A 13,160-nucleotide genomic window follows, 5' to 3' on the forward strand; every position below is an offset into this window, starting at 1 on the left:
GGAATGGGAGAAAAGGTCAAGAATGTACATAGGAGAAATTGAGAAGAGCAGAGTAGAAGGAAAGCAGAGTGTAGGAGAGGACGAATTAAAAGCCGCATGACTGGAGGATATCAGTATCCATGAAGTCATGGAAGAGAGGCCGTGATCAACATAGTTATTCGTACATACTCATATATATAGATCCTGCACAGATATCCTTCCTTCTCCTCCATAAAATCTTATGCCGCGACAGCGGTCGTTGTGGAAACGTCAACACCGGCATCTATATCCTGTAATCTCTTCTTGAAATCCTCAATAATTGTATTTGACTTAGCTTCTAATTCTTCGTTTTCTTTTTCCAATGCAAGCTGTTTCGTGTGTAGAACAATCAGCACTCGGACATGCCCACTACGTTAGGTGGAAGGTGAGGCGATGGAAAAACGGTCATAGCTAGATTAGGTATATTGTCACTCACCACTTTAGCTTCTAATGTCTCACCATCCATACCTAGTCCTGCCCATGGATCGTATTCACCGTTCGGGATGTCCTCTGTGATGACACAAAAAGTAGGATCCGTAAGTTTTCTTGTATTCGTTTCACTGAACCTGTCAACCAAGATCTCACTGATAGCATCCGGACTGAACACTTCTGACAAGACCTCATGTCGCTTCCTGAACCTTCCCATAGCTATCTCCCTAGGATCCAATTCGTCCAAAGCGTCCGCCCACGGTTCGACCGGTTCTCCGGAAACACCTTGAGGTGGGATTTGTACTTGTGCTTGTTGAGAGGAAGTTGGTACAGCCATGGCATTTTTTATGTAGTGTTCTTGTGAGTTTGGAGGTTGAAAAGATCCTGTTTGACGGGCGATCATTTGAGAACCGACTGATGGTTTTGGCTATCGACAGGCAATGTCAGCCTACTCTTTTAATTTGTAATATGAGGAATAGCGAAGCAACGGGATGGTAGATACACTACTCACCCCTCTCTTTTTCCTTCCTGGTTGACTTTGACCCTGTCCTTGCGCCTGAGCCTGAGCTTGCGCCTGAGCCTGAGCTTGCGCTGCCTGTGCTTGTGCCGCAGCGACAGCAGCTTGTTGAGCTTGTAGTTGTCTGCGTATTTGTTCCTGCTGCATCTGAGGTGTCATCCCATACGTTTGTCTAACACCGTACTGCTGGTTCATATTGGCCAATTGCTGTTGCTGTTGCAAGTATCCTTGTCTAGCTATCATTGCTAGATCTGCCGGGTTGACCATCGTAGCTTGTCCCTGTAGTTGTTGACTATTGAAAGTCCCTTCGGCGTTAGTCGACGATTGAGGGATCATCATGGGATAACCGTTGGATGGCCCTGAGCCTGGTGTGTAGCTCATCGTGTTGACAGGGGTCAAGGTGTGAGGATGGTCCAACAAGTCAAATAACAGGCAATGGATGATATGCTATATATCTTCACAATAATCCTTGATCATGTCGTCGACATGAGCTAGCTCAAGACAGTGCAAGTCGCGTAAAACGAGGGATTGTCGCATCTTACGTAATCATGGGGTTCTTGGGATCCCTTCGCTGTCCACATCTCGGTTGTGAATGATGATGATGCATGCATGAGGTGGAAGGTGTACTTGGGTAAAGGAGTATACATGAGTCAAACGTGTGCATGAGTGTTTCATCCGAACTGGTGCCTTGGTGGGAATGACGCAAAGATACACACGTATATACACTAGAAGACTTTGCTCTGACCCATGAATTGCGACTGTGGCTTGAGATGTTTCCTTGCCACTTGAAACTGAATTGTATAGAGATCCTGCAAGGTGATTGCCGATTGAAGTGAGATATATCTTGCAAAGAAAGACAATCGGATTGTACAATGTTGACAGATTGCTCATCAGTCCCTGTTTTGGTCCGTCTTCTGTTGCTCGATCTGATATTGCGATATACATATAAAATATCATCAACATCGCTAAGCTGAACTATACTGCACTTTACTGTACTGTGACCTATCCAGATCGATATTCTACTATGTCCGAATCTTCTCCTGCAATCCCACCGCCCTCATATCACTCCCAACCAGCACCAAGTTACGATGCCCGTATATCATTGGGAGATATGTCCCTGCACTCCCTCACTCCCACCACACTCACAAAACCGCAGCAAAAAAGATTACAAGACATGATTCGAGGTTCTATGAAGGGTACGAATGGAGATAAAACAGCTTCCTCTGATCCATGGCTAGATGGTTTGACAGATGATGGTGGTAGTTTCTTTACTGCCAAAGGTACGATCAGGTCTCTCAAACCTAAGAAAAATGATAAGGGTCAAGAACAGGAGGAAAATGAAGAGGTAAATGAGGATGTATTGGTTCTGGTGAGACAGCCGGCCAAGGGAGAAGCTACAGTGAGTTGAAGATCACTCCGAGAGTCCAGTAGGCATTCAATGAGACCATTGATATTGATTGATTTCACCAGATATACAAGCAATCGAATCATGAACGAGAATGGACGTATGGCGAGACCCCGATGCCATCGAGAGTACTACACCTCTTTCATCCACCCAAGTCACCTCAAGCCAATTATATCCCCACAAATGTCAGTCTCAACCCTTGGGCATGGGTCGAAGCTGCTAGAGAAAGTCTGGAAAGAGCTTTTTGGGGTATACTAATGCCTTCTGTCAGTGGGGTCGTTGGAGTAACCGAGAAAGTGGAACATGAATTTGCCAGGTGAGTATGTGTCTCAGTATTTGGGTGTTCATCCCTTGGCAAGGATCAAAATTCAACATATGGCACATAGCTTTATATCATCATCAATGTATGTAATCGGGGATATCAGCTGATGGTCCGATCTCATTAGCATGATCAACATCCTGCCCTCACCGGCTATTCTTTCCCTGGAAGGCTCTGTAGCCTGGTCAACCAGCTCAACGATACAGCGTCCGGAAGACCCCAAACCTGAGATCAAACGACGCAATTCCACGTACAGTTTCTCTGCCTCAGCATCGTTGCGAAAAGAGTTTCAAGCCAAAAGGCACTTGTATGATCAAGAGACCCTTTACACCCTTCGGATGCCCCCCACTGAGGCTAGCGCGCCAAACGGGGAAGGAGGGATAGATATTGGTCCTACGGCTAAACCGGTGCATGTAAAGAAAAGAGCGGGTATACCTTGGAATGATACCAAGATGGTGGATGATGGTCGACATGAGTTGGGTTGGGGAAGGAATGGAATAAATATGGGCATGGGTATAGGAATGAGGGTCTGAAGGAAGAGAATTCATCTTTCGTATCCATTTGCCTTGAAAGGACTGTATTCTAATTTGGTATAGTAAACAATTCATATACGAATCCCGCGTTTGTTCGGTTTGGTGTCAGTTGGTAGACTAGTTATGTAATTTTCGATTTTTGTATACAATAAATACAATTACACTTTATTATTCTTTGATATTTCTGGTCATTCTCCATCAACATCATCAACATCAATACAAAATATACGTCCGATAGCTGTTTTCTTTGGAGATACAAGGTCCACCTGCAATATGCTGTTTATACTATGATATGACTGTTCCTATTTACCATACGCGATGCATGGAGTTAAGCATGTAAACAACTGATAGCTTGAGGCGCCGAGATGCGGAACCGAATATCAGGAACAACCGTGTGATGTGCAAGGCACAATAAGAGGGGCGTGTTCCATTTGTTTGGTTCTGCAGCTAACAGCCCCGCCAGTCATGTTCCTTCGTCACCTACGTACATATAACCCTTTACATAACCGCGATCTGGTTCCATCAATCATATAATCTCCCAAGGACGAAAGGAAATGTATTGGGAGCCTTGTGGCTTCTCGAATCCAGTTGCCTCGGGCGAACCGTGCCATTCTGAGAGTGGTTTTCCAAAACACTTGTATTCGTTTCCTTGCCTGTCTTCGTGTAAGAGGTGCTATGCCGTACTGTACAGTTGAAATAGAATCCTTCGACTAAATTCGTTATCATACAGTGGGTTGTCACAAATAATATCGTCAAAGATCTTATTGCTGTGAACAACGACAGTACCGTTCGGAAGTCTTACACAATCACATTTAGGTTCTGTGCTTATGAGCCTACTGACCTATGGCGGTTGGCAGATGTCTTAGGGGGGTTGAACGTGATGATGGAATCGAATTCCCACAATGCTACATACAAACAGAATTTTGGCAATGTCCTGAACTCCAGAGCTGTGGTGAGTGCTTACCTCTTTTCAGTACACCGACAAAACAAGAGAGATTGATCTGTTCGACTGGCTGCGGATATGGGAAAACTTCGACTGGTCACTCGAATCTTATAAGCTAGGTCGCGCTGTTGGAGTGCTCAAAACGGTCATCATCTCATTACTATGACCACCTATCTATGCTTTACATGTTCCTTTTTTTTTTGTTCTGGCGAATGAGGATATCTTGCACCTCCATGTAATCTCTCCTATCTCTGTCTGCATCCGCAACGGAAGGTCTCCTGCGGTAGCTCAAAGACTGATGGATCCGCAGGCTATCTGCAGCAAAAAAAGTCAGCAAACAGTGCCGTAAATGAGGCGACATACCCAGGAAGCTTAAATGAAATGTTTTCCTATCTGATGACGTGCAGGCACGGAGAGGGTTGTCCATCCGATAGGACTCTTGACATGCATGCAGCATAGGAATGTCTCTCGTGATGTTGATCCATTTCGCGTGTGCTTTTTCGGTCCGCAACTTCTGCAAACAATGACCACAAGCCTCATTATACGAACGGTTCATAGTGTGGCATTAACATGGAGAGGTGACTCGAGGCTCATTCTTATATATTTCCAATGCCAGGTCGACGTTGCACCGAAGTAAATACTTCCTTGCCTTTGCAAATCTCCATCATTTACACAGTGACACATATTTTCCACGAAAATGGTCAAAAGTTGCTTTCTCTCCTTCTTCGCCCTTCTCTTGCTGGTCTGTACTCTGGCGCAACCTACAAATGTTCAGGATCATCGTTTAGTTGGAGCACGAGCCGCCCCTTCAGCCCTGCCTAGGAGAGGGAGCGAGCGAGACCTATAGGTCAACAACAGAAGATCAGCACGAGGCCTACCATTCAAGAGATCACTTTGTAGTACCAACGGAGAATGTTTGAGAAAAGGTTTACCATTGTTGAAACGTGCTCGAAGAGCAACGGGTACCAGGGCCCTTAGACCTCGTCAATCAGATTCACCAGAAGTGTAGGTTCATCTTCGCTTGGGGTCCACACAACATAGACCTCGCAATGGTGAAACATCAGATTAATCATTGATTTCGGTCACTAGCTACTCTGGGGGTATTCAAGTGTTCAACTCTGATGGGAATAGTATAGGGTATATCTCGAAAAACATCAATGCGGATGGAGGCTATGATCTCACCACGGCGAGTAAAGCTCGGACGAGCCCCTTCTCGATTGGTTTTTGGCACAAACTGAAGGCGACTCGTACTGTGCGATGCAGAACGCATACAACGCGGTATCATTGCTCTTCTCGCAAGACGGGTCCGACCCTTTCACAATCACTATATCTTCCAATGACAGACAAGGTGGTTATCCCTATCTTGGTGGCGGTAAGATTATAATCCCCAAAATCAATCGCAGCGCGAAGGGTCTGTCCTGATCTGACCATGAATTCTCAGCGTTCAATGATCAATCTTCCAATATTGGCTCTGGCTCCAGGTTCGTACATCTCTTGAAAACGAAGTACGAGCCATGACTGACTCTTCCTTATAGCGCATTCGCATTGTTGTCGGGTATCTCAAGAGAGAGTAAGTCTTCCGTAGGCTTGATTTTGTCAACCTTGCCTTTGACGATGGACTTTTGCACTGATATGCTGTCTTGGACATGACAGTCTCCGGAACCGCTCAACCTGATGATCAAGGTCTTGAAAACACTCGTGGCCTATACGGTGGGCAGGAGACCGCCATCGTAAGTTGCCACTGCGCATATCAAGTAAAGATTATTACTGACAAAACGTCTTCAGTTCCTATATAATCCTGCAACTCAGGCTATCACCGGACGATGGACCAACACGGACAGTTCCAAGCAAGATACTATATTCTTTTATGGAAGTGGACAGAACTGTGAGCGGTGGCTTCACGCATAAACAATCTCATGTCATGGGTGGCTGATGAGAGACGATATCTTATAGACGGTTTCGGGATGATTGCCCAAAGCGATTATCAGGCGTTCACACAAGATTTCGATTCCGCTTCAACCCAGATAGTGGTCAGTCCTTCTTTTGTCTGTGAATATCTTGAGAAGAACGATAGGCTGATAACGTAGCTTACTCTGATAGACGTTCAAGTATGTCACTCTCCCCTCTCCTGTCTCCTGAGGTGTAAAACATGATTTGGCCCTTGACACCAAGTCCTTATACACACCTTGCCTGGTCTATCCATTGGGCTATGCTCTTTCGGAACGAGAAAGGCAGTCCCGCCTCTCAATTCAGTCTCGCCCATCAATTACATATTTTTACTTTCATTTCGATTCCCTCTATTTCCTCATTCTGGGTATATTGTGTAGAATGTATTGAAACTTTACGTGGACTGATCCTGGGGACCGAGGTGTCGATAAGCTCAGAGCCATCCCCTAGAGCTCCGCGATCAGGCCTGGAAATGTCTCAGTTCTGCATCCGTCCACATTGCAATCAGTCCTACGGTGTGTTGTGAGCCCAGATAAGATTGTGAATGTACCCGCGGATAACGCATCCCGAAGCAAGATCGCGGGTTCGTGAGGCTAAGATACACTACAGTACTGAAACATGGCTCAGCAGCTTAAATTCCCGCTTGCAGATCTACTAAATGCCCTTGTACAGTTTTCCCATGTCGGTTGGTAGACGCTGTCCGTCAGAAGGATATATATATAAAGACCTCGAGCTCAGAGAGAGATGAGCTCATCATCAGACCGCCTAGATAGTACATCATCCATCTATACGACATGTGGACGATCCGACTCTTTACGATCTTCGCGCTCTTATGCCTCACCTCGGTTTACTCCTTCAACCCAATTAATGCAGGTGATCGGAAGAGCAAATCACAATGTTCCACCAATGCGGAGTGTATGAAAATAGGTCAGCCTCTGCTCAAACCCACAAGGCGATATACCAGAAATCGTGCCCTTAGACCTCGTCAATCAAACGTTCCGCCGATGTAGGTGCGATGTCTAAGGCCCACTAAAAATATCACGCTTACTCATCCTGACTATCTGGCACATTAGGTATACCGGAGCTATTCAAATTCTCGATGCCAATTCCAATTCATCAGGATACGTTTCCCGAACTCTGAATCAAGCAAACATATACGACGTCACTACGGTATGTATCCGCAGATGATATCCTGTGGTTCCTGCTCAGCTCAATTCTTTACATTCATTCTCTGCAGGATTTGAACAATGCTCTCGTGGTATCTTTCGGTCCGAGCGATAACGGACCTGTACTGTTCACGATCTCACCGGGTACTCGAACTGCAGCCTACCCCTATTTCGGTCTTGGTAAGTATCTTCGCGAAAGCACGGGAAGTAGGGGCTTCAGAGTGGTTGCTAATAGTTGTACCTCCGAATCAGGATTCAACGGAGGGGCGACTACTGCCAATATGGGGGGTACCGGTTCAAGTGCAAGCCGGTAAGTCACTGTTTTGGCCTACGGCTCTATCTTGATACGGTACTGAAATGCTTTTCACATATAGCTCATATGCCAGTTTTGTAGGTGCTGCCTCAGAAGGTGAGCGATTTCATCATTCTACAGAACTATATGATAGCTCAAAATCATGTGGGGACGGTGTGTAGTCAGAGGAAAAGCCCAAAATACACCTACTACCTTCCAACCCCGAGGGAATCAAGGGGTTGAGACAGATGTGGTAAGTGACTGCCAATCTTCTTCTGATGATATCAATGGTGATGAATTCTTGCTGAAGCATGGCTGCTTGACCGATTATTCAGTTTTTCTACAACTCCGCCACAAATCAGATAACAGCTCAATGGACAAACACGGATGGAAGTGTACGAGATACCATCTTTTATGTAGGCCAAGGTGGATGTGAGTTGCAAATACATAAGTATCGATTCCAGCAGTATCCTTGCTGAATTATGTCGTCGGTCAGATGGTTTGGGAATGATATCACCTGTCAATTTTGCCGCTTTCCGATCTTCCTTTTCGTCTGCGAACCCTCAAATAGTTGTGAGTTGTCGCTTGGTTTGTGCTTGTACTTGAAACTGATCTATGCTAAAACGGACAATGGTCAACAATAGACCTATTACCTTGGTCGCTCCCCCGGCCAGTGGATCCGTTGAATAGTCAGTCTAGCGAGTATGGGATAGACAAAATCAGCAATAGTTTGTAACGTATAACACCTTTTTGTTACGACGGACCACTTGTTTGTATATTTAGATTGCGCTGCACTGCAGTATGGATCAACCTGACTTATCTCATCACTGAATAAGCCATCCAATCTGGGTGGGTTCAAATTGATACAGCTGTGATGGCGTACAATTCCAGCCATTAAGACGATATGGCATCTACGCGAGCTCAAGAGCTATGCCTACAAAGTTAAGCGATGACACCGAAATTTTGGGATATTCTCAGTAGGACTTTCCACTTGACGGCAGGTCGTTGCTCGATTCACATGTGGATGCTATGCCGATTCCGGAACCGAAACAGGACTTTTATGCTATTAGTGTGACTATTCATTCTGGGCATGAATACGATTTGATTGAAATGCTTGACAGCTCCAGCTAGTCTGACAGACTTTTTGGTTGTTTATCACCGGGTACCTGAACAAACAGGGTTTGTACTGAACATCACAAACATTACGACATCACATCTCTTGGCTCAGGCCTACCTATAGGTCTTTCCCATTCCAATGAGATGCATAATATTTCTAGGTGGACATGAGTAGAACCATACCTAACGCAATGTTTGTGTCAGTCACTGACTGGGGATGTATCAACATGAGAAGAGAGTGAACCGATATATAGCAATTTATTCATACAGCAAAAGCTACATTCATTATTTCACTTGATTGTCGTTCCTATATAGTCGTTTTCTGTTGAAGCAACAATTCGATTCAAAAACTCAACTGCTCGAGGATGATGTTCAGATCGATTTATGTCTTGTACCTCCTAATAGGCCTCTTGGGGCTTTCAAGTGCTGCCCTCACAAGGTCAGTCAACGAAAGACCTTTTTGGAATGATCTCAATCGAACTTCTGCTTCACCTCAGATTAAAAGGTGCTCGACCAATGCGGAATGTCTACGCACCGGTCAATCATTGATCAGACCCCACAGGAGATCAGCTATAAGGGCTTTAGCTCCTCGTCAATCTGCAGGGTTCCCTCGGTAGGTTCGACATGCTTCCTTGTCCGACATTCAAGGGAGATGAGTAATTTGCTGATCACAATGTTGCGTAATCGTCCAGTACCTTTACTGCTATTCAAGTTACGAGTGACTCCGGACAAGAGTACGGCTGGGTCGCAAATTTTGCGGGTCCTGCTCTGACGTTTAGTAATGTAAGTGATAATTCAACATGGCCAGACTGCGTTTTATGTCACCTGACTGACTTGTTGCTATCTGACGAAAACTATACTTTAGGATCCAACTCAGGCAATGAGCGTGTCTTAAGTCGTCTTAAGTGGAGAATACCAACGCGGCTGATCCATTCACATTCACCATCTCTTCGGCAGAAAGACCAAGTGGTTTCCCCTATATCGCTGCTTGTGAGTCTTTCATCCTTGATCTTGTAACGCGCTGCTTCTCTCATCGGATACAACCCTTCATTCATTGGCGTCATTGATTTGTGAGTGGAGGACACTGATGACCTATCTCCTATTGCAGTGATGAGCGTACCTGCAGATGGAACAGAATATGATCTAGAATCGGGAAGCGTCAGGTACGGCCAGTCTCTTACTCGAGATCCTTGCCAAAGCTGATGATATAATTTTGCGTCGGATAGTTATGCCACCTTAACAGCAGGTTCGATCGACCGTATGTTGAGTTCATCTGCTCATGTCATATAGATATATTACCCAATTCGGTTCGCCCACATAGCTTATATTCCTTTTTCTAGATCCCTCGGGTCCAGCTTACACAGGTCCATCAGACACTTATTATGATTCTGAGAATGAAGAACCGGGCAATTCGGCTGGGACAGAAACCACCCTTGTGAGTGTTTCTCGCGATCGGTTCTGACTTGCTCGCATTACTAATGATCATCAATGGGAATGCGTACAATGTAGTGGGTGGTCGATCCTGATACATTGGAGATCACTGCTCAATGGGTCAATTCGGATGGGACCGCAGTCCCAGTGGCGATTGTCTCCTATCTTCGTAACAGTAAGTCAATATCGGTCTCAGATCCATTAAAGCGATCCCGAAAAAGTTTATAACGGTGCCTTATCGTGCGTAGATCTATTGGTACTTTCTGGAGATGGACCCGAACTCAAATCTTCATTTGGTCAATACGGAGAAATCATGGTGAGTGACATTAACCTAACACGATCGAGGAATAAGAGGAACCATGGGGGGTGTCATTGCTCCTGCGCATGTTACAGCGCACGACTATCAACTCTCAACCCTCAAACCGCTCTATCCGATCCTATACACCATATTTAGTGACTGATTCTCGGCTTATCTTCCACTAGACGCTCAAATTCGCCACCCTACCCAGTCCGCCTTAGACACAACGGTCAAGCTTGCTTCTTCACTCTCTCCCTAGTGTGCGACTTCATTTTGGGCATTGGACATTGAGTCCCAGTATATACCGGGGATTCCATGCAGACATTTGAAATTCGGAAAGTAATTCTTCTGGCGGGTACAATTGTACCGTTCAAACGGTGCATTAGTGATATCTCACGGATCGGTCACAATAACAGAGGCGATTGACTAACACAATTGAGATGTATGTGGTTCCTCACGCAACTTACCTAAAAACACACCTGCCCGGAGTCAATTCATGCTTGTACATCAGCCTCATGTATGCTAAAAAGGATGATCGTCAACAGAGTACTCGAAGAGTGCATTGAAGGTATTACCTGGTAACTGCGCCTGCCCAATATATGTATCTCGCATTTAGTTGGACCAAACTGGTAATTATTAATTATCGTGCGAGTGTCACGCAGCATCAGTAGTTTTGCTCAGGCAAGCAGCCTGATATCGAAGATGCATATTTCCTGCCAATGTTGACGGATATCAATACATTTAGGGTCGATTTATACCTTGTTTCCTGAGGTTCTCTTCCATCATCTGCAAAATCAGATTATCATATCAGCACATGATCATTTGTGTCTAAGACCTAGATGAAAACACTTACCTCCTTGAACTGAGTAATGATCATACCCTCTTTCTTCTCCTTCTCTTCTCTTTGCAATTTCAATATCGCTCTCTTCTCAGCTTCGTTGATCACCTGGTTCTCCTTTCTCATTCGGACAGCGTTCATACGTTGATGTCTTGATCCAGACATTACATATCCAGATTGTTCGAACTTTTCAATAGTAGAAGCTTCCATACCGATTTCTCCTCGTCGGGGGATACGTTGTCCTGATTCGGCATAGAGAGCCATCGCCTCTCCTTCTCCTGGTCTCATGTGGGCGAAGCTGTGAACGAAGAGTCAGCACATCATCCAATCGACAAAAGAATTGAAAATTATGTGGTAAATGCTTTACACAATCGTGTGCAGCGATATGTAAGAGGAATGCAGAGAAGGTCAAAATACTCACGCTGATCTATCCATTCCTTTCTCTTTAGCTTCAGTAGGCAACTGAGGTCCGATCTCCTCATCATCACTCTCATTTTCCAATTTCTTTTGAACGACTTTCTCGGGGGATTTATAATAATGACTTTCGATCTTCTGTTTATCTTTCTCACTAGGGATCAAAACGACTTCTCCTCCTTTCTCGACCCATTGATCTGCCAGATCCTCTTCTTTTTCCTCCTCATCCCCAGCCGTTGACCTTCTTCTCTTCCTCCTCCTTTCCTCTGAGTCAGATACACTTTCGGAATCGTACCTCTTCCTCCTCTCTCTTTCCTTCTCTTTTCGTCGTCTTCGGCGTCTCTCCTCTTCCTCCGAATCGGTTTCTGAAGAAGATTCGTCGGAATATCTTTTGGATGATCGATGTTTTGACGATTTGTGTTTAGATGACTTTGATTTGGATTTGTGTTTAGATGATTTCGATTTGGACTTGTTCTTTTTACGTTCCGCTTCGAGTTCGCTAATTACTCGATATCGTCAGTATACCAAGCGTACAAAATTTTGTAAAGACAGAGCGAGGGATGAGGGAGTTATGGCAATGATGAAAGTGGGGGATCATTTGGAAGCGTGACTTTACTCACTCTTCATCCTGATAAGGTCTTTTAGGCGATTCAGGCCAAATTGATAGTGGATTGTTCTCACGTTCTTGGCGTCGTCTAACAACGAAATTAGCCTTTGACCTTTTTAGGATTTTACTAGAATTGAAAGCGAACCAATCACTCACCTCTCAAGATCCATATTACCAAATCTTTGGTGTGGCGGGGGATTCTGCCAATTGGGCTTCTGCGAAGATTGCATTTTAGGTACCCATGGAGGGGGCATACCGGGTGGTCCAGAAGGTAGATCATCTCTTCTTCCATATCCATATCCTGCGCCATTACCGCTAGGAGGCGGAGGCGCATTGGCATCGTAAGCGTTATAAGATGGTGAAGCTCTTCTTGGTCTGTCATCCCTTTCTCTTTCTCTGTCAACTGACCTTCTTCTGCCTCCGTCTCTATCTCTATCTCTGTCGCGACGATCTCGTTCATCTCGTCTAGACTCGTATGATCTGAATCCCTCTCCATCCCTGTCTCTTGCTCTATCTCTATCCCTATCTTTTCTACCACCATCACCATCCCTTTCTCGTCTTTCATCTCTATCTCGGCTTCTATCCCTGTCCCGTCGTTCATCTCTATCGCCGTCCCTGTCTCGTTTATCATCCCCACCTCGTTTCCTGTCCATCAACTTCCTCCTCAATTCTTCCTCACGGCTGTTCGATCCTTCTCCGTTCGTGGGCGCTGAAGCCCGTGATGATCCAGCGGGGACAAGACCCATTCGCGATGGATGTACCGTTGCCATCTTTTAGGTTGTATGCTGGGATGATCAGTGATGAATGATAATGTGAAAGTAGGAGAAAAGTCGGTCTGAGCTGAGATCAAGTGAGTGGCAAGCTGAGTTTCATCACAGATTACACGT

General features: G+C 45.2%; 6 protein-coding genes across 6 annotated transcripts; 4 read left to right on the forward strand and 2 right to left on the reverse strand.

Moving 5' to 3' along the window:
• Window positions 1-218: 218 nt before the first annotated feature.
• Window positions 219-1,345, reverse strand: I203_102742 (uncharacterized protein; the record flags this gene model as incomplete). The annotated part of the gene is made up of 4 exons (XM_065517175.1): window positions 219-347; window positions 455-528; window positions 604-874; window positions 959-1,345. The coding sequence occupies 4 exons, from the start codon at window positions 1,343-1,345 to the stop codon at window positions 219-221; spliced, it is 861 nt and encodes a 286-aa protein (XP_065373993.1).
• A 643-nt stretch (window positions 1,346-1,988) lies between these two features.
• On the forward strand, window positions 1,989-3,221 carry I203_102743 (uncharacterized protein; the record flags this gene model as incomplete). Its single annotated transcript, XM_019147025.1, has 3 exons — window positions 1,989-2,363; window positions 2,435-2,685; window positions 2,816-3,221. The coding sequence occupies 3 exons, from the start codon at window positions 1,989-1,991 to the stop codon at window positions 3,219-3,221; spliced, it is 1,032 nt and encodes a 343-aa protein (XP_019003575.1).
• Window positions 3,222-4,861: 1,640 nt separating this feature from the next.
• Window positions 4,862-6,303, forward strand: I203_102744 (uncharacterized protein; the record flags this gene model as incomplete). The annotated part of the gene is made up of 10 exons (XM_019147026.2): window positions 4,862-4,906; window positions 5,012-5,169; window positions 5,254-5,350; window positions 5,428-5,536; window positions 5,606-5,645; window positions 5,700-5,734; window positions 5,818-5,894; window positions 5,950-6,049; window positions 6,118-6,194; window positions 6,265-6,303. 10 exons carry the CDS (start codon window positions 4,862-4,864, stop codon window positions 6,301-6,303), a joined length of 777 nt encoding a protein of 258 aa, XP_019003576.2.
• Window positions 6,304-6,905: 602 nt separating this feature from the next.
• I203_102745 (uncharacterized protein) lies at window positions 6,906-8,255 on the forward strand (the record flags this gene model as incomplete). The annotated part of the gene is made up of 9 exons (XM_019147027.1): window positions 6,906-7,117; window positions 7,185-7,281; window positions 7,349-7,457; window positions 7,530-7,587; window positions 7,652-7,686; window positions 7,752-7,822; window positions 7,905-8,001; window positions 8,066-8,142; window positions 8,214-8,255. The coding sequence occupies 9 exons, from the start codon at window positions 6,906-6,908 to the stop codon at window positions 8,253-8,255; spliced, it is 798 nt and encodes a 265-aa protein (XP_019003577.1).
• Window positions 8,256-9,053: 798 nt separating this feature from the next.
• Window positions 9,054-10,635, forward strand: I203_102746 (uncharacterized protein; the record flags this gene model as incomplete). The annotated part of the gene is made up of 9 exons (XM_019147028.1): window positions 9,054-9,298; window positions 9,378-9,468; window positions 9,597-9,675; window positions 9,794-9,848; window positions 9,912-9,943; window positions 10,026-10,120; window positions 10,195-10,291; window positions 10,365-10,432; window positions 10,600-10,635. 9 exons carry the CDS (start codon window positions 9,054-9,056, stop codon window positions 10,633-10,635), a joined length of 798 nt encoding a protein of 265 aa, XP_019003578.1.
• Window positions 10,636-11,155: 520 nt separating this feature from the next.
• I203_102747 (uncharacterized protein) lies at window positions 11,156-13,043 on the reverse strand (the record flags this gene model as incomplete). Its single annotated transcript, XM_019147029.1, has 5 exons — window positions 11,156-11,200; window positions 11,268-11,550; window positions 11,674-12,165; window positions 12,287-12,361; window positions 12,430-13,043. The coding sequence occupies 5 exons, from the start codon at window positions 13,041-13,043 to the stop codon at window positions 11,156-11,158; spliced, it is 1,509 nt and encodes a 502-aa protein (XP_019003579.1).
• Window positions 13,044-13,160: the final 117 nt, after the last annotated feature.

This window comes from Kwoniella mangroviensis (genome assembly GCF_000507465.2).
Source record: "Kwoniella mangroviensis CBS 8507 chromosome 1 map unlocalized Ctg01, whole genome shotgun sequence".
Lineage (NCBI taxonomy): Eukaryota > Fungi > Basidiomycota > Tremellomycetes > Tremellales > Cryptococcaceae > Kwoniella > Kwoniella mangrovensis.